The following is a 23,677-nucleotide window of genomic DNA, read 5'->3' on the forward strand; positions in this document are numbered from 1 at the left end:
CTGGACCAACTGACAGACCAGTCCCCTCCACCAGCTCATCTATTATTATAGGTGACTTTCATCCTGGCGACATACCTATTTCATCATCGTCAGTTCCTTTAGCTTTGGGTCCCCAGCACAAATCCAAATGAAAAAGAAAAAACACAGACGAGGATGTAGGGGAGGGAAAAAGGGAGCTAAAAAAAGACAAAAAAAAAAAACTTAACCATACACCATCCACGGTAAAGATTTTCAATTTAGCTTCTCATTCCCTCTCTGCTGAAGATTCGGCCTTGCTCAGCAGAGGTTTATCCTTTTCCCCTACTAATTTACCGAACTCATTTCTATTATTCAAAGACTTATAGAGGAAGTAAACCCTCCTCTACAAGTTGTACCTATAGGTAAGCCTATGATAAGGCTTACCTATAGGTACTGTAAATATCTCCTAAACATGTACCGTTTAGGAGATATTTACCTTCGATGCATCCAGTGATGTCACTGGCGCTCTGAAGGAACGGCCGCTCGTGCCGTTCCTTCAGAGACCCGTGCCGTGACTGTCGGCTCCCGCGCGCGGGAGTGACGTCACCGCGGCTCCGGCCAGTCAGATGGCCGGATGCCGCGATCCCGGAAGACGGGCGACTGGACATGTCGCCCGTCAGAGGTGAGTGAGCGGCACGGCGGGGGCTCGTTCTAAGGTAAGAATTGCATAATGAGCTAGTATGCGATGCTCATTATTTCTTTCTCTTACAGGTTGCAAAAAAAAAAAATGGTACGGGTTTACAACCTCTTTAAACAAATTTATACGTAATCTCACATTAAAGAGGTTTTTTCATATTCAACCTGAAAAAAAACAAGATTACAAATAATAGCCAGCATCCTCTGTCTATATTATCAATACCTGCCACTTCCTCCAGTTTGCCATCACAGTTATGGTCTCCCATAGCTCATGATATTTACCGATCCCTGGATAGTCTATATAGTATACATGATGAAGCTTTGGTGTCATACGATGACGCCATGACTTCTCGGGATCCTGAATTAGATCAGGATCTGTTACTATTCACTCAGCACTTGCCGCCATCTCCTTTGATTCAACATACGTCTCTTCAGCCTCCCTCTGTTTTTTACCCTTCCCATTCTAAGGGGGCCTTATTTAGAGGCCTTTTACCAAGTGGTCTTTTCAGACTTCAAAAAATGATGTATTCCCTCTGGGTCATCACAACAGCGTGTGCATCACAATCTCACCCCCGGAGAAAGATCCGCCCTATCCAGTTTTACTAACAATCCCACTCTGGTCATTCAAAGCAGCAGATAAGGGTGGGGAGGATCATCATCCAAAACCGTTGCGACTACCTCTCAGAAGCTCACAGACTTCTGTCAGACAATACCACATATTCCAAACTCCATAAGGATCCTCTGCCTCAGTTTAAGCTGGAAGCAGAAACACTTATCCGATCGGCCATTCACGACCAAATCATCAATAAAAAAGAAGCTGAATTCTTATTTAAAAAATATTTCAATACCCCTTATTTTTATCACCTGCCAAAAGTGCACAAAAACCCGTTGAATCCCCCAGGCCGACCAATTATTGCGGCCATGGACAGCATTACTAGCGGTTTTTCCCTTTATATCGATTCCTTCCTCCAACCCCTTGCTCAAGGCCTACATTCGTATATTAGAGACTCCATACATTTATTGGAATTATTCGTACCATATGTATGGGAAGACAGCTACACCTGGGTGTCCCTTGATGTGAACTCCTTGTACACATCTATACTGCACAATGTAGGTATAGCAGCCATTCAACATTACTTACTCCAGGACACGTCACTCCACCCCACACAAACTTCCTTTATCATTGATTCTACCACCTTTTGCCTGACACACAATTGTTTCCAGTTTGACGGTGAATATTACCTACAAACTAAGGGCACAGCGATGGGGGCCAATTTTGCCCCGTCGTATGCTAATTTGACCATGGGGTATTGGGAAGATTCCTTTATATGGAAAAACAATCCCTTTTCTAAACATCTGGTGTACTTTGGCAGGTACATCAATGACATTATCATTATTTGGGATGGCCAGACCACTGACATAGAGGCCTTTGTGCACCATTGTAATAATCATTTGGGACTTTCCTTCACGTCTGTATTTAATACTGATACCCTTCCTTTCTTGGACCTTGAGATGGGCCATACCGATCGTAAGATTTTTGCTAGAAATTATACCAAGCCTACGGCAGGCAACTCCTATATACATTATAGGAGTTGTCACCACCCTATGTGGATAAACAATATACCCAAAGGGCAATTTTGCCGATTGCGCCAAAACTGTACCAGAGACCAGGACTACACTACTCATGAGTTCCCATCTAAAACACAAGTTCATTGATAAAGGTTATCCACAAGATCTGGTTGACCACGCTTGCAATTTATATGCTAGTGGCAAACCCACTAAGACTATAAAGACAGAAGTAGATCCACCAGCTCGGTTTATTACTAGACTCCACACGAAGTATAGAAATATGGAGGGGATACTCAACAGGCACTGGAAAATATTGTTACAAGATCCACATCTTAAGACAGTCTTAAACCCACGCCCTATAGTCACCTACCGGAGAGCACCTACGTTGAAAAGTAAGAAAAAATTGTGCAAAACATGCGATTTTATAACCTACGGACAAAAATCCTTTTCCCATGATGGCCAAACATACTCGTTGAACAATTTTTATAATTGTTCTACAGATCATGTGGTATATTGTTTGACTTGCCCATGTAAGCTGCTATATGTGGGCCGTACCATATGTCCTCTTCGCCAACGTTTCGGCAAACACCGAAGGCTCATTGAAGAAGGTTCCGATAAGCACAGTGTCCCCAGACATTTTTTAGAATTTCAAAATAAATCTACTGAGGGGGCTAGAAGTTTGGATCATCGAGGCCATATCCAATAAATTACCAGAGGCCCAACGATTTTCTAGACTCTGAACGTGAGACATTTTGGATCTTCTCGTTGAACACTTTAAAGCCTTATGGCCTAAACGAGGAACTTGAAATTAGTACTATTTTACAAATATATTACAGAGCTTTACACATAGGCTTTTTAGGTAAGTTACGTGGTTTTAAAAAGATATGTATGTATTGACCTTGTAACATACATGTTTTTTTGTTACTAATTTTATTCGGCTACATTTCTACTATTCGGACATTTGACAATTCCATTTCCTTTTAGTATTTTACATTTATATATAACATCCTTTTAATATTTTATTACTTAAATAAATCATTTTTTATATATTTTTTAATACAATCTTGGATAACTATCTTGCGAGACTATTTCATAAACACCTCCATCAGCTGATTTTATATATATATATATATATATATATATATATATATATATATATATATATATATATATATATATATATATTTATTTTTAGATATTCTATATTTTGGTTCTAGGTTCTATACATTTCATTTTTTACATTTATTTCAATTTATTAATTTATTTATTATTATTTTTATTTTTTATTATCCTTATTTTATTTTTGTTCATTATTTTTTTATATTTTTTTCATTATTTCATCATTTTTTATATTATTTTTCATATTTAGTAGTATCTTTTTCATCATCAGTAATTTTACTGATTTTTTAATTATATATTTTTCTACCATGTATTTTTAACACTTTCCTTACTCCTCATCACCAGCCCATAGAGAGATTAGTGCTATAGTGCTAAATACACAGCGGTCCATTATTTTAATTTATTTATTAAATTCCGTTTTATTATATGTCCTATATCCAGCTTTTTCATTTTAATGTTCGGAGTATATACTATGTTCATATCATTACATCGCAGTCTGTATGGGTTTGTTTGTTTTTCTCCCAATATGGCTTCCATGTAACTCCATTGGTCGCCTGCCGTTTGTACACTCCCATTTACAAATTGCGTATATATATATATATATATATATATCTTTTCGGCTCTGAGAGGTCTTTGCATCTACACTTGAGAAAAGAGCGCGCATGCTCCCCATGAGCTTGGCGCATGCTCTGAAACGCGTTGTGTGCACCCTGACCTTGCTGACGTCACGCGGTTGACGCCGAGTCCCAGCCTGCCACAAGAGCCGGTCCCGGAAGACAGAAGCCGGCTTTATTCCTGTCCTATTTCATCCACCGGATTGGACTTTTCCATGTCATCCTTCCTCTCGGCATCTGCTATATGGACAGCCAACCCCTTGACGCTGCATTGAGCCGACTATCATCATACCTCCTGTGAGTTGTTATGTATATGTATGCCTAGATTTTATTAAACATACTGCACTTAGAGGCGCTCCGCCCGCTTCTCTTTTTTGCCCATGTGGGAAAGGGAAGGGGTTTGCACAACAGGACAGAGGGAAACCCAAGATTGTGAGGGTCCGACCATCCCAGTGAGGGGCCTGCGTCCACCCCAAAATCTGCCAGAGAAGTGTGTGTGTGTGTGTGTGTGTGTGTGGGGGGGGGGGGGGTGGGATTTTTCTCACCCTCCTGGGAACACAGGCCTCCTGACAGTACCCCTTACTGCCGAAGTGGGGGGCTGTCAGCCAAACAGGAACACTGCGACATGAGACTAGACCCTGTCGTGTGCGACCTTGCGAGACGTTTAACTCGGGGGGCCAGTCCCTGTCCCTGTCCAGTGTGACTATGTCGAGGATGACCCAGCGCGGCACTAAGGCCTGCACACGCTCGCTGGCCAGACTTGGGTGACCACTGGATCTAGATTATCCAGCCCGTCGCCCAAATCCGGCATAGTTGCTTTAAGATCTCACAAGAAAAAAATCCGGAGAAAAAGCTAGCTAATAAATAAACCATCTACATATTAAAAAAAAAAAAAAACAAAAAAAAACTTTTTTTGCCAGGACCAAAGATCCCAGCAAGGAACTAGTTCTTTACTCCTGACTAGGCAGATTAAAACTGACATCCTTTGCAGGAAGAGAGGCGGTGTGCCCTCCGGGACTGCCCATAGGCGCAGCCAGAACTTTTTCTGCCTAGTGTCCTACTCCTGTAGGGGGCAGTATAACCTTGATATGGATCAGAGGACTGCGTCCGTCAATGAACGATAGAGGAAAAACCCGGTTGCTGTAAATGCTAAAAAGTGTTTGCTGGACTTGAGCTTAAAGCGGAACTTTGCGGAACTTTACATATAACAATGCAAAAACAACATGAGTATATTTTTTTAAACATTTGCCCCCTAGAATTCATGTTAAAAAAGGTAAGTGAGGTGGATTCTAATTTAACATAGCAATTCTTTTTTTTTTTTTAAAGAAAATACGAGCATTTCACAAACTGATTACATTCACTTTCCTTTTAAACTATACCTAAATTGGAGTACCTGGAAGACAACAGTCAAGTTAACACTTGTTTCTCGCAAAGTTAAACTTACCCATTTGTATAGAAATTTCACCAATTGCCCAGGTAGCATTGTTGCATACAGAAATTAAATCAGGGTTTAGGTTTGTTCCCAAGATAGGCATGAAATCCGCTAAAAGAAAAAAAAAAAAAAACTGAGCATGTGTAACAAAAATGCTCAAGTATCAAAAGTTCAAAGGTTAAAAGTAACTGTAACAAAAAAATTATAACCCTGTAAAAAAATAAAAAAAATAGTATTATACTTATCTGTCCTGCCACCCATGTCTGGGTCTTTGCTCGCCTTAACAGTCAAACACCACAAAATGTAAACCCAACATTTCATACTGATACAGTGCCCTGAAAGTATTAAAAACCCCTTTGAAATTTTCTACATTTTGTCATGTCACAACCAAAAACAAGAGCATTTAATTGGGATTTTATATAGACCAACACAAAGTGGCACATAATTGCCAAGTGGAAGGAAAATGTTAGTGTCTTCACTTTTTTTTTTTTTTTTTTTACAAATATCCATCTGAAAAGTGTGACGTCTATTTGTATTCAGCCCTCCTAAATCAATACTGTAGAACCACCTTTTACTGCAATTACAGCTGCCATTTTGGGTATGTCTCTACCAGCTTTGCACATCAACAGAGTGAAATTTTTGCCCATTCTTCTTTGCAAAATAACTCAAGCTCTTTCAGATTGGATGGAGAGTGTCTGAACAGCAATTTTCAAGTTTTGCCACAGATTCTCAATTGGATTAAGGTCTGAATTTTGACTGACTGGGCAATTCTAACATGCATATGCTTTGATCTAAACCATGGGTGAGGAACCTTTTTTCTGCGAAGGGCCATTTGGGTATTTATAAAATCATTCGGGGGCCGTATAAAATTATCAACTTAAAAATGTGCCTGTTATATTTGGTCAAACATTTTAATTAACTCACCCCTAATGCGATGACTGCAACTGCTTCTCTTTGGTGAGGTGTGTGATGTTAGCTGGTATGGATTATGATGCTACTCGTAACTGGTTTTCCATGTTTGCGTCGGTCAGTCTGGAGCGCACTCGACTCTTTGTGGTGGTAAGTTTTGAAAATAACTACTGGTGGGTACAGCTGGCTGGTACTGCTGTGGGTACTGCTGACACAGGCTGGTACTGTGCTGTAGGTACTGCTGGCTTAGGCTGGTATTGCTGTGGGTACTGCTGACACAGGCTGGTACTGTGCTGTAGGTACTGCTGACACAGGCTGGTACTGTGCTGTAGGTACTGCTGACACAGGCTGGTACTGTGCTGTAGGTACTGCTGACACAGGCTGGTACTGTGCTGTAGGTACTGCTGACACAGGCTGGTACTGTGCTGTAGGTACTGCTGACACAGGCTGGTACTGTGCTGTAGGTACTGCTGACACAGGCTGGTACTGTGCTGTAGGTACTGCTGACACAGGCTGGTACTGTGCTGTAGGTACTGCTGACACAGGCTGGTACTGTGCTGTAGGTACTGCTGACACAGGCTGGTACTGTGCTGTAGGTACTGCTGACACAGGCTGGTACTGTGCTGTAGGTACTGCTGTAGGTACTGCTGGCTGGTACTGTTGTGGGTACTGCTGGCTCTGGCTGGTACTGCTGGCTCTGGCTGGTACTGCTGGCTAGTACTGCAGGCTGGTATTGCTGTGGGTACTGCTGGCTCAGGCTGGTATTGCTGTGGGTACTGCTGGCTCAGGCTGGTATTGCTGTGGGTACTGCTGGCTCAGGCTGGTATTGCTGTGGGTACTGCTGGCTCAGGCTGGTATTGCTGTGGGTACTGCTGGCTCAGGCTGGTACTGCTGGCTCAGGCTGGTACTGCTGGCTCAGGCTGGTACTGCTGGCTCAGGCTGGTACTGCTGGCTCAGGCTGGTACTGCTGGCTCAGGCTGGTACTGCTGGCTAGTACTGCAGGCTGGTATTGCTGTAGGTACTGCTGACACAGGCTGGTACTGTGCTGTAGGTACTGCTGACACAGGCTGGTACTGTGCTGTAGGTACTGCTGACACAGGCTGGTACTGTGCTGTAGGTACTGCTGACACAGGCTGGTACTGTGCTGTAGGTACTGCTGACACAGGCTGGTACTGTGCTGTAGGTACTGCTGGCTGGTACTGCTGTAGGTACTGCTGGCTCTGGCTGGTACTGCTGGCTCTGGCTGGTACTGCTGGCTCTGGCTGGTACTGCAGGCTGGTATTGCTGTGGGTACTGCTGGCTCAGGCTGGTATTGCTGTGGGTACTGCTGGCTCTGGCTGGTACTGCTGGCTCTGGCTGGTACTGCTGGCTCTGGCTGGTACTGCTGGCAGGAAATGCTAGCAGCAGCGCCATGCTGGAGGAAGAGGCGATGTTTCCTGTATTGGTCACAGGCAGAGTTCATTTGATGTCACTCAGTCTGTGCCTCACTCAGACTGTCAGAACAGAGCTGGAACTATACAGGAAGCATCGGCTCCATTCTGACAGATCAGCTGAGAGACTCAGCTGCATGGGGGGCCGGACCAAATGACTTTGAGGGCCGCATACGGCCCCCGGGCCTTAGGTTCCCCACCCCTGATCTAAACCATTCCATTGTAGCTCTGGCTGTATTTTTAGGGTCGTTGTCCTGCTGGAAAGTAATGCTCCGCCACAGTCTCAAGTCTTTTGAAGACTAAGAGGTTTTCTTCCAAGATTGCCCTGTATTTTGGGTTCCATCCATCTTCCCATCAACTGTGACCAGCTTCCCTGTCCCTGCTAAAGAAAAGCATCCCCACAACATGATGCTGCCACCACCATATACACAGTGGGGATGGTGTGTTCAGGGTGATGTGCAGTGTTAGTTTTTCGCCACACATAGCGTTTTGCTTTTAGGTCAAAAAGTTTAATTTTGGTCTCACCTGACCAGAGCGCTTTCTTCCACAAGCTTACCGTTTCCCCCACATGGCTTCTCGCAAACCGCAAACAGAATTTCTAATGGATTTCTTTCAACAATGGCTTTCTTCTTGCCACTCTTCCATAAAGGCCAGATTAGTGGAGTGCATGACTAATCATTGTCCTGTGGACAGATTTGCCCACCTGAGCTGTGGATTTCTGCAGCTCCTCCAGAGGTACCATGGGCCTCTTGGCTGCTTCTCTGGTTAATGCTCTCCTTAACCGGCCTGTCCATTTAGGTGGATGGCCATATTTTGATAGGTTTGCAGTTGTGCCATATTTGCTCCATTTTCAGATGATGGATTGAACAAAAGACAATAGGATCCACAAGATTTTCATTAAGGGTATCAGAGTAAAGGGGCCTGAACACAAATACATGCCACACTATTTGTAAAATATTTTAAAAACCTTTTATCACTTTCCTTCCATTTCACAAACTATGCGCCACTTTGTGTTTGTCGATCACACAAAATCCCAATAAAATACATTTAAGTTTTTGGTTGTAACATAACAAAATGTGGAAAAATTTCAAAGGGGTATAAATACTTTAAGGCAGTGGTCCTCAACCCTGGCCTACAGGGCCCACTAACAGGCCAGATTTTAGGTATTACCTTGGGGAGATGCAGACTAGAGTACAGCAATCACTGAGCAGCAAATGATATCACCTGGGATGTATTTCAGTTATCTTGCAAATCTGGCCTGTTAGTGGGCCCTGTAGGCCAAGGTTGAGGACCACTGCTTTAAGGCACTGCATGTGCTTACTTTACCATGTACTAGTATTAAAAAGTATTCTGTTCTCTTTGTATTGCTTTCTTTGTGTGAAATCCCTGGTGTTCCTGCCAGTCCCTCTGCTCTCCTATTTAAACCAGGCCACGCCAAGTATGAGCATACTCCGTGGTCAGTTCTCTAGCTATGTTGAGAACTAAACCTGCTCTCCTCCAATGAACAGACGTGTCCTGATACGCCCCCCTGCATGGCCATTTATTTCAATTTTAAACTGAAATATTTGTTTTATAAGCTGATCGTTCACAATCACTTTTATAAGAAAAACTTACAAGAGTGTCAGATGCCTGGTCCCCCACTGCATGCTGGACACAGTAGTGAATGGAAGTCAAAGTAAGAACCACAGTGCACCGGAGGGGGACCAAGTATCTCGTGCTCCAAGCAGAAGCTAAAAAGATTCTTCAGCCGACGCAGCTCTTGAAAACATTGAAGACCAGAAGTATGAGTGCATGACGGGTAAGTATAACCTCCTTTAAGAGAATAGGTATGTTTTTTTCATATTTTTTGTGACAGAGTGGCTTTAACTGGAATAGGGAAGCATAGTAGCATACGTACCAATGCATGATTTGACATGTTGAAAGCATGCCTTGGTAAGGTCTCCCAATAATGCAAAAGAACTTTGCCTCACCTCTGGCATCTTATCCTAGGGAAACAAAATTTACATGGAGGTTAAGAGGCTGTAATACAAAATGGCTTAATATTTACGAATAGATGGTCACATTTTCTACTGTTCGGTTTCAATCAGATCTCTTACCTGCATACACTGGTACATTAAAGTCAGGATGTTGCTCCGAGCCACAAGTTGTTCAATGTTACCACCAAGCCCTTCAGCCAGCCCACTCAGTAGGTCTAGGGCCACAATCATAAAATCTTTATCTGGAGACTCGTACTGGTCTGGCTGAGCATTGTGCATCTAAAATTAAATAAAAAGTCACTACTTTCTATAAAGGTTTAAATAATTGTTTTTTTTTTTATTTTATCACAGATGCATATATAGCACCGTTAATTTATGCAGCGCTTTATACATATATTGTACATTCACATCAGTCCCTGCCTCCGAGGAGCTTACAATCTAAAATCCCTAATTTACTTTCATACACATCAGGACCAATTTAGAAAGAAGCCAATTAATCTACCAATATTTCTTTGGAATGTGGAAGGAAACCAGATACCCAGAGGAAACCCACGCAGGCACAGGGAGAACATGCAAACTCCAGGCAAATAGTGCTGTGGTGGCGGATTTTAAATGACGACCCCAATGCTGCTAGGCAGAGATGCTAACAACTTAGCCACTATGCTGCAAGATATTGAGGTTTCGGAAAACATTTAAAAATGTACACTTAAGAAGTTCAGTAAAAACAATGACACTGCAAAGAAGCAGTTACAATCTATATCACACACAGTGGAAAATATTGTGCTGATATCTATACTGATATGGACTGGGTAATGTGTTAGGAAGGAAAGGATGCCATATAGTTGATGGAGATGAAAATGATCAACCTATAGAGGGCTGAATTTAAAGACACCCCAAAAAGCAAAGTAAAAAAAATGATGCAGTAGGCTAGTCCATTTTGCTGAAATTTCATTGCAGCGACTCAAAATGGTAATAGTAGTTTGTATGGCCTCCACGTGCTTGTATGCATGCCTGACAATGTCAGGGAATGCTCCTAATGAGACGATGGATGGTGTCCTGAGGTATTTCCGCCCAGATCTGGACCAGGGCATCATTGAGCTCCTGAACAGACTGAGGTGCAACCTGGCGGCATCAGATGGATCGAAAAATAATGTCCCAGAGGTGTACTATTGGATTTAGGTCAGGCGAGCATTGGGCAATTCAATGTATCAATTCATTCATCCTCCAGGAACTGGCTGCATACTCTTGCCACATGAGGCCGGCATTGTCCACCACCAGGAGGAACCCAGGGTCTGACAATGGGTCCAAGGATTTCATTCCAATACCAAATGGCAGTCAGGGTGCCATTGTCTAGCCTGTAGAGGTTTGTGCGTCCCTCCATGGATATGCCTCCCCAGACTCCCGGACCCACCACCAAACTGGTCAAGCTGAATGATGTTACAGGCAGCATAATATGCTCCATGGCTTCTCCAAACCCTTTCACGTCTGTCACATGTGCTCAGAGTGAACCTGCTCTCATCTTTGAAAAGCACAGACCTGCCAATTCTGGTGTTCAATGGCAAATACCAATACAGCTCCACGGTGCCAGGCAGTGAGCACAGGGCCCACTAGAGGACATCGAGCCCTCAGGTCACCCTCATGAAGTCTGTTTCTGATTGTTTGGTTAGAGACATTCACACCAGTGGCCTGCTGAAAGTGATTTTGTAGAGCACTGGCAGTGCTCATTCTGTTCCCCATTGCACAAAGGAGCAGAAACCAGTCCTGCTGATGGGTTTAGGACCTTCTACGGCCCTGTCCAGCTCTCCCAGAGTAACTGCCTGTCTCCTGGATTCTCCTCTATACTGTTGAGACTGTGCTGGAAGACAATGGCAAGTATTGATGGGCCATCCTGGAGGGTAGGACTGCCTGTGCTACCTCTATAGTGGCCCGGTATCGCCTCATGCTTCCAGTATTGACACTGAGCCAAGCCAAATGCAAAACTAGTGAAAGAGTCAAAAAAGAGTAGTGAAAAAAATGTAATTTGCCTCCACCTGTAAAACCATTACTGTTTTGGAGGTGGTCTCATTGTTGCCCATCTAGTGTACCCGTTTTAATTTCATTAACACCAAAGCTGAAACTGAATAACCCCTCTGATACTTAACTGACCAGATCAATATCCCAGGAGTTTGACTCCATGCTATACTCTGATTAAAAAGTGTTCCTTTTAATTTTTTTGTGGTGTGTGTATATATATATATATATATATATATATATATATACATATATATATATAAAAACATATACATACATATACACACACACAGTGTTTCCCCAAAAATATGCCCGGGTCTCATTAATTTTGGCACCAAAAGACACAGTAGGGCTTATTTTCAGGGTAAGTCTTATCTGTAACGTTCTGTCTTCTCCCTTCCTGCCTGTCAGGAATCCCCTGTGTGAACCTAGTAAAAAGTGATCGTAAAATCCTAGCATCCACTCTATTATTGTGTTATATGTCCAGTGTGTTTCTGTAATCTATATGTGTGAAAACCGTCCGTTAGACTTACCAGTAACCGTTTCTACGAACCTTCCAGGACGGCAACACATGAGAGATGAGAGGCTCCACCCTACAGGATACACAATCAGTTCACAGTTGTTAAAAGGCCCCCACCCTTGTCCCTCAGTTGTAAAAAAGTAGTTCTCCAACCGATTTACAAGGGATGTATAATCACTTAGGTACTTGCCACCAATTGTTTACATTCTTTCCTCACCCTTTTAACAGGGCGGGAAGTAGGCCTGCCGTCCTGGAAGGTTCGTAGAAACACCGTTACCGATAAGTAAAAAAAAGCATCCCCACAACATGACGGATTTGTCCTCTCACCTTCCAGGATGGCAACACATGAGAGGATAATAAAGCAACCACAGGCCTACCTTAGGGTGGGACCACTGCCTGTTGTACCTTTCGGCCAAAGGCTAGGTCTTGCTGAGACAGTACTTCCACTCGGTTGTGCTTCAGAAAAGTGTCATGGCTGGACCAGGTGGCTGCACTGCGAATCTGTTCTCAGGAAGCTCCCACTTTTTCGGCCCAGGAGGCTGCCAGTGCTCTGGTTGAGTGTGCTTTCAGTTTTGCTGGCGAAGAAATACCTGAAACCTCATAAGACATGGTAATGGCTTGTCTAATCCACCTAGAGAATGAAGGTTTTGACGCTTGCAGTCCCTTTCTTGGTCCAGAGAAGGGGATCAAAAGGCGATTACATCGCCTAAACTCCCTGGTCCTCTGTAAATAAGTGAGAAGGCATCTCCTCACATCTGAATAAAATGTAATTTCCTTTTCATTTCTAGGATCACAAAAGAATGGTAAAATTATCTCCTACTTTCTGTGAAAGGAAGATGCTATTTTGGGCAGATATAGAGGATCTGGCCTGAGAAAAATCCTATCTGGGAAGATCAACATAAATGGTTCTTTAATCAAAAGACCTTGGAAGTCCCCTACCCTTCTGGCTGTCGTGACAGCTACAAGGAAGGCTAGTTTTTAGGGACAAAAACTTAAAAGGGAACCTCTTCTATAGGTTCAAAAGGGTTTTGAGATAACACCTCTAGAACCCTAGTCAGGTCCCAAGGAGGGAATCTGTCTCTAGTGACGGGGGTAGCTATCTCTGGCCGTCAAAAATCTTTTTACTAAAGGTTCTTTTGCAAGTCTCACATCTAGAAAAACAGAGCTGCTATTTGTCACCGAAGGGTGTTAACCGCCACACCCTTTTCTACCCCATCTTGTAGGAAATCCAAGATTATGGGGACAGAGGCGGAAGAAATTTGCTTTTGCCTACACAAGGTACAAAATGTTTTCCAAACTTTAGTACGTTTTCCTCGTTACTGGTTTCCTGCTCAGGAATGTACCACTCTGTCTGAGCAGCCCTTTAATCTAAGGATCTGGCGCTCACTAACCAGGCCGTCAACTGGAAGAACTCTGGCCTGGGGTGCCAAACTGGTCCCTGCAATAGCAGGTCTGGGAGGTTCGGAAGCTCCCAAGGAGGCACCACCGATAATGCCTTCAGGGTTGCAAACTACTCCCCCCTTCTTGGCCACCATGGCGCAATCAGGAGGAGGCGAAAGCCCAGGCAATGACTGAGCTTCTGTAAAACTCGATGTATAAGAGTTAGAGGGGGAAAGGCATAGGCTAAGTCGAACTGCCATATCTGAGCCAGAGCATCCAGGCCCAACATCCCTCTTTCCCGTGAAAGGGAATAGAATCTCCTTACTTTCCGTTTTGTAGGCTGGCAAATAGGTCTATTTCTGGGCAGCCGAATTTCCGGACTAGTATCTGAAATACCTTCGGATTCAGCTCCCATTACCCTCGTCTTATTGGATGGCGGCTGAGGAAATCTGCTTCCCAGTTGCTTTTCCCTTTTATGTGAATGGCTGACAGGGAGATCACTCTTCCTACGGCCCAGCCTAGGATTTCTTGGGCTAGTACTAACAGGGGTCTGGACCTAGTACCCGCTTGGTGATTCAGGTAAGCGACTGTTGTAGCATTGTCAGAGCAGACCTGAATTTTCATGCCTAAAATGTTACTCTAAGGCTTTTAGGGCTTCGCCCACTGCTCTGAGTTCTCGGAAGTTGGAGGAGGACTGGGTTACTTCCTTGTCCCAGATGCCCTGGGCTTTGGCTCCCTCTAGATGAGCCCCCCACCCCCCAGGTGCTTGCGTCTGATGACCATCAGAGGGCTCCACTGACCCCAAAGTCTGCCCTTTTCTAAATTGCTTGGTATGGACCACTACTTCAGGGAGGTTTTTACCTGAGGGGTGAGGACTACACTTCCGTCCAGGGACTCGACCCTTTTGTTCCAGGAGGAAAAGTGGAAGAATTGAAGGTCTCGAGTGTAACTGCACCCTAATTACTGCCGGGATGCTGGCTGAAACGAGCCCCAGAACTCGCAGGATCACTCCCCTGGAGCACGAAGAGGCAACCATCAACCCTTTTACTGAAGAGACTACCTTTTCCCTTGGAAGGAAAAGACTTTGTACCCACTAGTCTATCCGGTACCCTAAAATAGGTCTGAACCTAGGCCAGCTACAGGGATGACTTTTCCATGCTGATCAAACAGTCTAGCGTCTGTAGGACTGTTAACACCTTCTGGGTGTTTTAGAAGGAATATTTGCTGGGCGCTTCTGCTGAGAAACCAGTCCTCCAGCTTTATCTTGATAGGGGGAGGATGAAAAGGGAGGTGGGTGGACTTCCAATAAGTGCACCACACCAACACTGAGGGCAGCTCTTAGGAATGGCAGAAGCTGTTCCAACTAGCAGGCAAAGAGAAAGAAAGGCGCCTCTGAGTTCAGCTAGCAACACTATTTTACACACAACAAATAGTCTTACAGGATAGATAACATGTATCGTCACGGCTCGGGGTCTTTTCCTGGTCCTGCGACTCGTCCTATCCCCTAGCTGTCCAGCAGCAGAGAGAGGACACAGGTAGGGGAGCCCAATCAAGCTCAATTCCTTATTGGGCTCTCCTACCTGTGTCATCTCTCTGCTGCTGGACAGCTTGAGGATAGGATGAGTCGCAGGACCAGGAAGAGACCCCGAGCCGTGACGATACATGTTATCCATCCTGTAAGTCTGCTTCTTGTGTGTACAATAAAGTGTTGCTAGCTACACTCAAGAGCTGCCTTTCTTTCGCTTTGCCCGCTAGTTGGAACTGCTTCTGCCATTCCTAAAAGCTGCCCTCAGTGTTCGCGTGGTGCACTTATTGGAAATCCACCCACCTACACTTTGACTATGGCGTCCCTTAGTATCTTTGGCGCTTGAGCTTAGGGAGGGGGAAGAGCAAATTACTTCTTTGCCTACCTCTACCAAAGCCCTACTTCTTATTGGGTTATTTTTTACCTCTCTGTTGACTTTGCCGCTGGGGGTCACAAAAAAAATTTCCTATATCTTTCCCTTTTGGGTAAATTTCTTACCCTTCTCAGAGGACCTGGACAACACTTAATCCAGGCCTGAGCCAAACAGTAAGGACCCTTCAAAAGGTAGCCCACAGAGCTTGACCTTTGAAGTAGTCGCCTTCCCAAACTTTAACTCAAAAGGCTCTCCTAGCCGAATCAATGAGAGCGCATGTTTTAGCTGAGGCTATCACTGACTCAACCGCTGCTTCAGCTAAGTAGGTGAAAGCTTTCCCCATAACTGAAAGGGAATCAAGCACCTCCTGGGACTTGCTTTCCTGTGAAAGGTGTCTTGTAAGTTTTTCTATCCAGAAATCTGCGTTCCTAGCTATGCAGGCTGTGTCAAGTGCTGGGGCCATAGTGGCTGAGTTGGCATCCCAGGCTTTTAACAGAGATTCTGACTTAAGGTCCATGGTATCTCTGATATTGCCTGTGTCCTCATAAGAGAAGTCAGACCTTTTAGTCACTTGAGACAGGGAGGCATCCAATTTTGGACATTCGCACCTCTTCCTCCCTAAAGGGAAATCTCCTTTTACATGTCTTTAGTCTAACCAAACCTCTTTCAGGAAACTCCCATTCTTGAAGAATTAAATCTTTCAAGGATTGATGAACAGGAAATTCTTTGGATTGTTTTTTAACCAGTCCTTTATACATCTTTTCCGGTGCCGAGGTCTCCTTGAGGGGTTCAGGGAATTCTTCTGTAGCATAAACAGTTTTGAAAGAGTCCCTCCATATTTTCCAGACCCAACAGATTTCTGTTCAATTTGGTCTCCACTGCCTCACTATCACATCAACCTCCTCCCCAGAGCTAAGCTGAGACTTAACCTGACTTCCTGCGTTCCCTAGGTCTTCCTCTTCCCTTGCTTGAGCAGAGGGGAGACCCTGCAAACCAAGCAGAAAAGCAGACGGGCCTGCCTTGGAAAGTAAACTCTCCTGAGAAGGAGGGCCCTCTTTAGGGGTTAGCTCACCTGGCTCTGTTACCTGGAGGGAAGCTACAGAGGTGCTAATGGACTGGATAGTGGCTAGAATTTCCTCCTGCATAGAGTTAGGGAAATCTTTCATCAACCCTGAGGCCTCCTTACCAGCCAGTTAACACACCTGTAACAAAAGGGCTTGGTATGAGATCTGGGCAGTCTCTCCCCGCAATCACCACACTTCTTGGAGGTGCTAGTGGATACAGTGCGTGGTTTATCAGAGGCATCCTAGGTTCTACCTGGGGATTCTGCAAAAGGAGACAAATACAAGATCACTTTTCTTGCCCCACAATACTTGGCCACAGGTCCCCAATGGGGAGAGCATGGGGACTAAATCTGACACTGGTATTACCCCACAATAAGAAAACAGCACTTACCAAGCCCCAATCTGCTCTTGCCTGCAGCCACCTGCGCCGTCTTTCCCTCCTCCATGAGGTGGGTTGCGACAGGCTTCATACCTTTGGCAGCTTTCTGGTTTTGGCTGGAGAGTCTGCCTTGCCGCCGCCATGTGGGTCCGGTGTCTCCTCCGCACTTGATTCCCTCTTCCGGGTCGCACTGTGCATGCTCCGCCTTTCCTGCACAAATCGGAAGTGACAGATCCAAAGCGAAGCTTGAAGCGCACTGTGTCCTACCCAAGCCGATATGTCCCACGGCCGAACCTTCCGGCGTCTGGCTGAGTGCAAGGGAGGACAGGAGGACATCCCTGCTCAAGAGCAGGCCAACAGGCTTTGGAGGGACCACTAATGTTGTGACCGACTGCCTGTATCCCAGTTCAACCTGTGAGAAGCCTATAGAAGGCGTGCAGAAGAGTGAGGCCCTCACTGGCGTTGCTGAACCTGCCTCACAGGGGGACCATCCAACACACAGTGATCAGGTCAGAGAAAAAATATAAATGTTTCGCTGTAGGAGAAAATCAATACTGAGGGACAAGGTGAAGGGTGGGGCCTTTTAACAACTGTGAACTGATTGTGTATCCTGTAGAGTGAAGCCTCATCTCTCAGGTGTTGCTGTCCTGGAAGGTGAGAGGAGAAATACCTTTGGTACAGCACCGCTTGGCACTCAGCTCATCTCCCGCGCTGCTCTCCTTCTCTTCTCCCCCCGCTGACAGCTGTGGGTCACGAGGCGCCAGCAGAGGGAGGAGAGAGCAAAGATACAGAAATGTGCGTGATACCAACAGCGGCCAACAGAGGGAGGAGAGAGCCGAGATACAGGCATGTGTGCTTCCGTGACCAGCTCTGAACACTGCAGAGGTGGAGATCCCCTACTGACAGCTACGAGGAGGAGGAGAAAAGCAGAGTGGGAGATCCGCTGAGCGGCGCTGTACCTAAGGTATTTCACACAATTAGATTACAGAAACACACTGGACATTATATAACACAGTAAGAGTGAATGCTTGGATTTTACAAACACTAAACTAGGGCTTATACTGCAGCCCTCCCCAAAAAACAACAGTAGGTCTTATTTTCGGGGAAACACACATACACATATATACATACATACACACACACATCATTACACATACACACAATGTGTATGTATGTATATATATATATATATATATATATCTCTACACACACACACACAATATAAATATATCAGCCAGTTGAACATTACAAAACAATGACCAGCGTAATTTCTGCCCCACTTTGCATCTTTAACCATCTCCATTCTTCTTCATGAAGATTTTGGAGTGTGTGAATTTGTGGCCATTACAAAAATAAATAGTCAGGTCCGGTACTGATGTTGGATGAGAAGATCTGGGTTGCAATCAGCATTTTAATCATTACAAAGGATTCAGTAGGGTGGAGGTCAAGTCTTGGAGCAGGGCACCTGAGTTTAGGGGTACTATTATGCCGCAATATTAAACAGCCTTCAAACTGTTGCCACACGGTTGGATGTAGCACGGTGTGTGATTTTAGACAGCGGTGTGTGTAAACCGTTGTCTAAAATGGGTTACATAATGTAGCATAAATTGCCAGGTATCTCAATGCTTGCAGGAAAATCCCATGTCAAACTTGAAATGCACATTTCTAATGCTGAAGAAAACATGGAAGGCATCACTACCAAGAGATGAGATCTCACAGAAAACATGACTGCAGTATGCCTGAACTGCACCATATTTTTTTAATGCAAGCTGCACTGATTATTATTTTACTGGTCTCATTTGAATAATTGCAAAGCAAAAAACATTTAAAACTTTAAGACAGACTACTATACTATGGTGTAGACTTATGTTAATTAAACATTACCATTGCTTGTTGAAGAGTCTTTTGTACCAAGTTCACACAACGCTGGTATACAGGTTCACAGTATGGTAAGAAACCAGACTGAAGTGCAGTAGCAACGGAAGATAGGCACTGAAAACAGAATGAAAAAAATATATACTCAAGATTTTTTTTCTATAGGAGCACATAGTGTGATTACTTTAACTGCTTTATGTCTTTTCAGGTGAACAGATTTATTAGTCACAGCTATACCAACATATTAACCACTTCTGGACCACCCACAGTGTATTTATGTTGACACTGACATTAAATACCAGGATTGTAACAGCTATCTGTTTTTTTCACAGCGGAAGGTCCTTTGACATAAAAGTGGTCCCAGCGGCGGATTAGTCACTTTGCCCAACACCCTCCCTCCGCTTCCCGGTCTTTTTCCCCCGCTTACCGGAGCCGTCGGCAGCGGGGGAAAATTATCCTATCCCCTCTCCTGATGAGCGGGAAGTCGAGTTAGGGAAAGATGGCCCCCACTCTACTCTTGGAGGACCGGAGCGACATCAAACGTCACTTTCACCCAACGGCCTTAAAGGGCAAAATTTCTTTTTATATAATTTAATTTTTGTCTTACTGTAAAATCCTTTTCTCTGAGGTTCACTGACTGACACAGCTCCATGTCGTCTAGACCAATGGGCTTTTGCTGCTCTCTTCAGAAGTAGGACTAGGCCGAAACCATTTTGGCTACGCCCCTGAGGCAGTCCCAGGGGGTATACCATCACTTCCTGCTATAGGACTTCAGTTTGTAACAAGCAGTGTCAGAAGAATACATAACACAACCCAAAAGAGGGGTGGGTTCTGTGTCCGTCAGTGAACCTCAGAGAATAGGATTTTACAGTAAGACAAAAATCCAGTTTTCGCTTTCGTTCACTGACTGACAGCTCCATGTCTACTAGACCATTAGGATGTTCCAATGTAGTGTCAACATGAGGGGTGGGAATAATTCCCAACAAGGCTAAATGTAGCCGACCAGGTAACAGGAGCCAAACCAGGAACAACTGGAGCTCACCACCAGGAAAAAATTACACCCTCAAGAAGCGGGAGCCTCAGTCACCACAGCCTGCAAAACTCTGCGGCCGAATGGCACATCCGAAGATGCAAGTACATCCACCTTACAAAATTATGTGAATGTGTGTACAGACGACCCCGTAGCGGCCTTGCACACCTGAAACACTGACGCCCGATGATGCCCAAGAGGCACTAAGCGCCCTTGTAGAATGCGCCATGACAGAGAAAGGAGGCACCTGACCCTCAATGGAATAGGCCTGCACCACCGTCTGCCTGGTCCACCTGGAAATGGTCGCAGCAGATGTGGCCTGCCCCTTACGAGGTCCATCTGTAAGATCAAACAAAGAATCGGATTTCTAAATCGGTTCAGTCACCGCCTGGCACACCCGAATTGCCCTGACCACATCCAAGGAATGTAAAGCAATTTCCTTAGGATGTCTCAGCTTAGGACATAAGGACAGTAACGCAATATCTTCATTAAAATGAAACCCCGAGACAACCTTCGGAAGGAACGCCTGACAGGGTCGCAACACTACTTCCATTGGGATGTATCAATGCCGCAAAGCCCTATGTCTCACCTGCAAGCACATACAACATGGACAAAAAGAATTCAACGTAAAAGGCAAAAAACATACACCAAACACTTTCACAACTGCTCATCCGAATACGTGGTCTACTGCCTCACCTGCCCTTGTGGTCTTTTTTACTAAGGGAGAACCATCCGGACCCTAAGAAAATGGTTTGGCAAACACCGCTGCCAAGTCGAGGCCAGAAAGGATAAACAGTGTGCCCAGACACTTTGCTGAACACCACGAACAATTGTCCACATGTCTGCGTGTCTGGGCCATTGAGTCCATCCCCAACTCATTTCCACAAACAGAGCCTTTTAAGCGACTGTGTCGCAGAGAAACGTTCTGGATCTACACGCTCGACACCCTCGACTACAACAGATGACAGGGGTGGAGAAGAAGCTTGACGCTTTTGTTTTCATTGATCAGGTAGGCTGATTGTTGCATGCCTGAGATAGGTGTCAAAAAGCACGGACATTCCTGAATCCACGGATGAGTACGGGTGATCCCTGGTAAGACCTATATATTCTTTTACACACATCCACACCTGGATCTTTCACTGAGTACGGTCGCTATACCACATCCCCGGAACTCCTAGCAACCCCAGCCAATGGTCCGATCGGGACTCCCCCGATGCAGATTGACTCCTATACATTCCTTTATTGTTCCAGTTCTGCCATACCCTGGATAGCCAGTCAGTAGGTACAGATCTTTGGCGATCAGCCACTACTTGGGACTAGTTTATAGTTCCCTTTTTGTCTCACACGGGGGATCCCACTTTGGAGACATACCCTCCTCCCACTACTGTTTAAGCTGTATGGCTGTTTAAGCCAGGATCCCTCCAACACACTTTACCATACACTACCACTTGCTGTTTAAGCAATTTGGCTGTTTAGCCACGACCCCTCCGGCACTGGAAGCCATGAACTGCCCCATGGGGTCCGGTTTTCTCTGGAGGTTTCTAGCTAGGCTATGAAACTCACATTACAGGAATTTTGCCCTTCTTGTTTTATACTCTATGAGATCATGTTGCCGCACTTTGCCCTTTTTCTGTGATGTACTGTTTACACTCGATGACATTTAGTCACTCTTTGAGTGACTTTCCCAACATCCCTTACACTCTTCATGGGCATACCCAGGCGCCTTCTCCACAGGGCTCCTTATGAGTCTTCTTCCTGGCCACAAGCACAGTTGCTCGGGCTTTCAGAGTGATTTTCAGGTCGGCTTTTCCCGACTAATCACACCAAGCTCGTCCTAAACAGTGCTATTTCGGGATTGGATGGGCGGGGACCTACACGTGTTCTATTTGCTGTCTGTATGATCTTGACACCCATAGGGGTCCACAGAGTCAATCAGTTCTCCTGATGAGCTCCCACACTTGTTTTACTGATTGATAATTTGTTTTATCCATGTGTGTACATCTTCACCAATAAAGTTATTCCGTTTGCACCGTAATCCCAGTGAGCCCCTTATTGCAACCATTCCTGGGGGGATCTCTCCGTCCCTCCACCTCCTACCCATTTTTTTCTCAAAACAGGGTCTGGCTTAAATGCAAAGAGTCAGCACTATTGAGGTGCTTTAAAAGTTTTTTGCAGGCTTTCAGCAGAGTGAATGTTTACCTGAACCTTTTCCATGGTTCTCTTGTGCCTGATTTCTGCCACAGCTATCTGATAAGGTATTCACCTGTGGCATGTACTCATGGAATAAGTGGTATGCAGCAAGCCGGGTGTAGCCCACTCTGTAATCAAGTGCAAAAAGGGAGGTAGAAATGCTGAAGCACCTTATAAAGGGCTCTAAGCAGAAGTGGTAGAAATAGTGTGACCCGTGGTGTGCAATAACATCTCAGTGATTCATTAGAGATCACTGATCTCTGAATAGTGTAATTTACCACCAAGTTTGAAAAGTTTACCACTACACAACAAAATTACAATTCCCAGTTTAGGAAACCAGTATTAAAGTGAGGACACAGTGTCGGTCTATTACAGGGTAAACATGACTTACCCGTTGAGGACAATGGTTTATAAATGCCTGTCATGCCTGTCAAGATGGGCATACCCACAAAGAGATCTTCAGGGTCTGGGCTCTGGGATGGACTATGACCCTGAAGGCACCCTGTGGCTAACAATATGCATTGCACGAAGTGAAAAGAAAGCAATGCAGCGTACTAAGAGTTTGGGGAATACAGGACAGGACAGATATCCTATTCCTAACACCATGGGACATCCTCAAAACAGTAAATATAAGGGTGGGCAACAAGGCAAACTTAACTGTGCTAACAGGAACTCCCAAAGATTGGACATTCATCTAGTAAACAAAAAAAAAAGGCCATATAAGTTAACCAACAGAGGCTTGGTGCCTAAATTGCCCAGGATACAGCCAACAGATCTGATTAAATGTGCATGTAAAAGCGCAGGAGGAGGAGTTGGTTTTAAAGCATAAGCTCTTGTAATCAAAGTCTTAATCCATCGTGCAATGGAGGATTTTGAAACAGGTTGCCCCCCTTGCGAGGCTCCACAGAAAGAACAAACCGGTACCCTGTTTAATAGAAGTAGCAGCTTTTAGGTACATGCTTAATTATTATAATACAGGATTTATATGGCGCCAACAGTTTGTGCAGCGCTTTAAAAAGAAGGGCAGAGAGTAGTTACAATACAATTTAATACAGGAGAGCACCATGCCTATTAGAGCTTACTACATCCAGGCAATGTAAAGTAGCTTCCTTTGGATGTTTAGGAGCAGAGCACAAGGATAGTAAAGTGATGCCCTTATTGGGATGGAACACTGAAACCATCATTGAAAGAAGAGGTAAGACTTTACAGGAAAAGGCACCCAATTCAGAAACACCCATCAAAGATGTGACCAATAATCTGCAAGGGAATATCCCTGATGGGTTCAAAGGGTGGTTTCTGCAAGTCAAAGAGAACCAAATTATGATCCAAGGGAAGCACAGTGCTGTAAAGGGGGCCTGACATGAGAAACATTTCATACATTTTTTTACTTCATATGTATTGGATGTATTTGATGCCACTGATCAGTCCATCATGTCTCCTTTGAATGTGTTTACTATTCCTGTATCTAATAAAATATTTTAATTATATGGTATACTACATTGATCTTTTATGCCTCATCTAAAAGTCCCCTGAGCAATCTTTTCTCGTTTGTATGCAATTTTGGGATGGAGGCACACTACTCAACTGAGAGAACCAGATCACACCCGGGTATCTGTTTCCCTTTCATC

At 44.6% G+C, this 23,677-nt stretch overlaps 1 protein-coding gene across 3 annotated transcripts in view; it reads right to left on the reverse strand.

Moving 5' to 3' along the window:
- Nucleotides 1–23,677, reverse strand: part of TNPO1 (transportin 1) — a 542,580-nt gene that overhangs the window by 93,703 nt on the left and 425,200 nt on the right. For 2 of the 3 annotated variants that reach the window (XR_014225578.1, XM_082265498.1), the window contains exons 15-18: nucleotides 18,839–18,946; nucleotides 9,824–9,982; nucleotides 9,625–9,712; nucleotides 5,401–5,499 (exon numbers count right to left, since the gene is read on the reverse strand). Coding sequence is in view for 2 of the 3 variants with exons in the window: in XM_082265498.1 (XP_082121624.1) it covers nucleotides 5,401–5,499; nucleotides 9,625–9,712; nucleotides 9,824–9,982; nucleotides 18,839–18,946 (454 nt within the window). In the remaining variant the exon portion in view is untranslated. The remainder of the gene's footprint in view (nucleotides 1–5,400; nucleotides 5,500–9,624; nucleotides 9,713–9,823; nucleotides 9,983–18,838; nucleotides 18,947–23,677) is intronic. The other variant, XM_082265499.1, reaches the window with a different exon arrangement.

This window comes from Pelophylax lessonae, assembly GCF_965119305.1.
Source record: "Pelophylax lessonae genome assembly, chromosome: 1".
Taxonomy (NCBI): domain Eukaryota; kingdom Metazoa; phylum Chordata; class Amphibia; order Anura; family Ranidae; genus Pelophylax; species Pelophylax lessonae.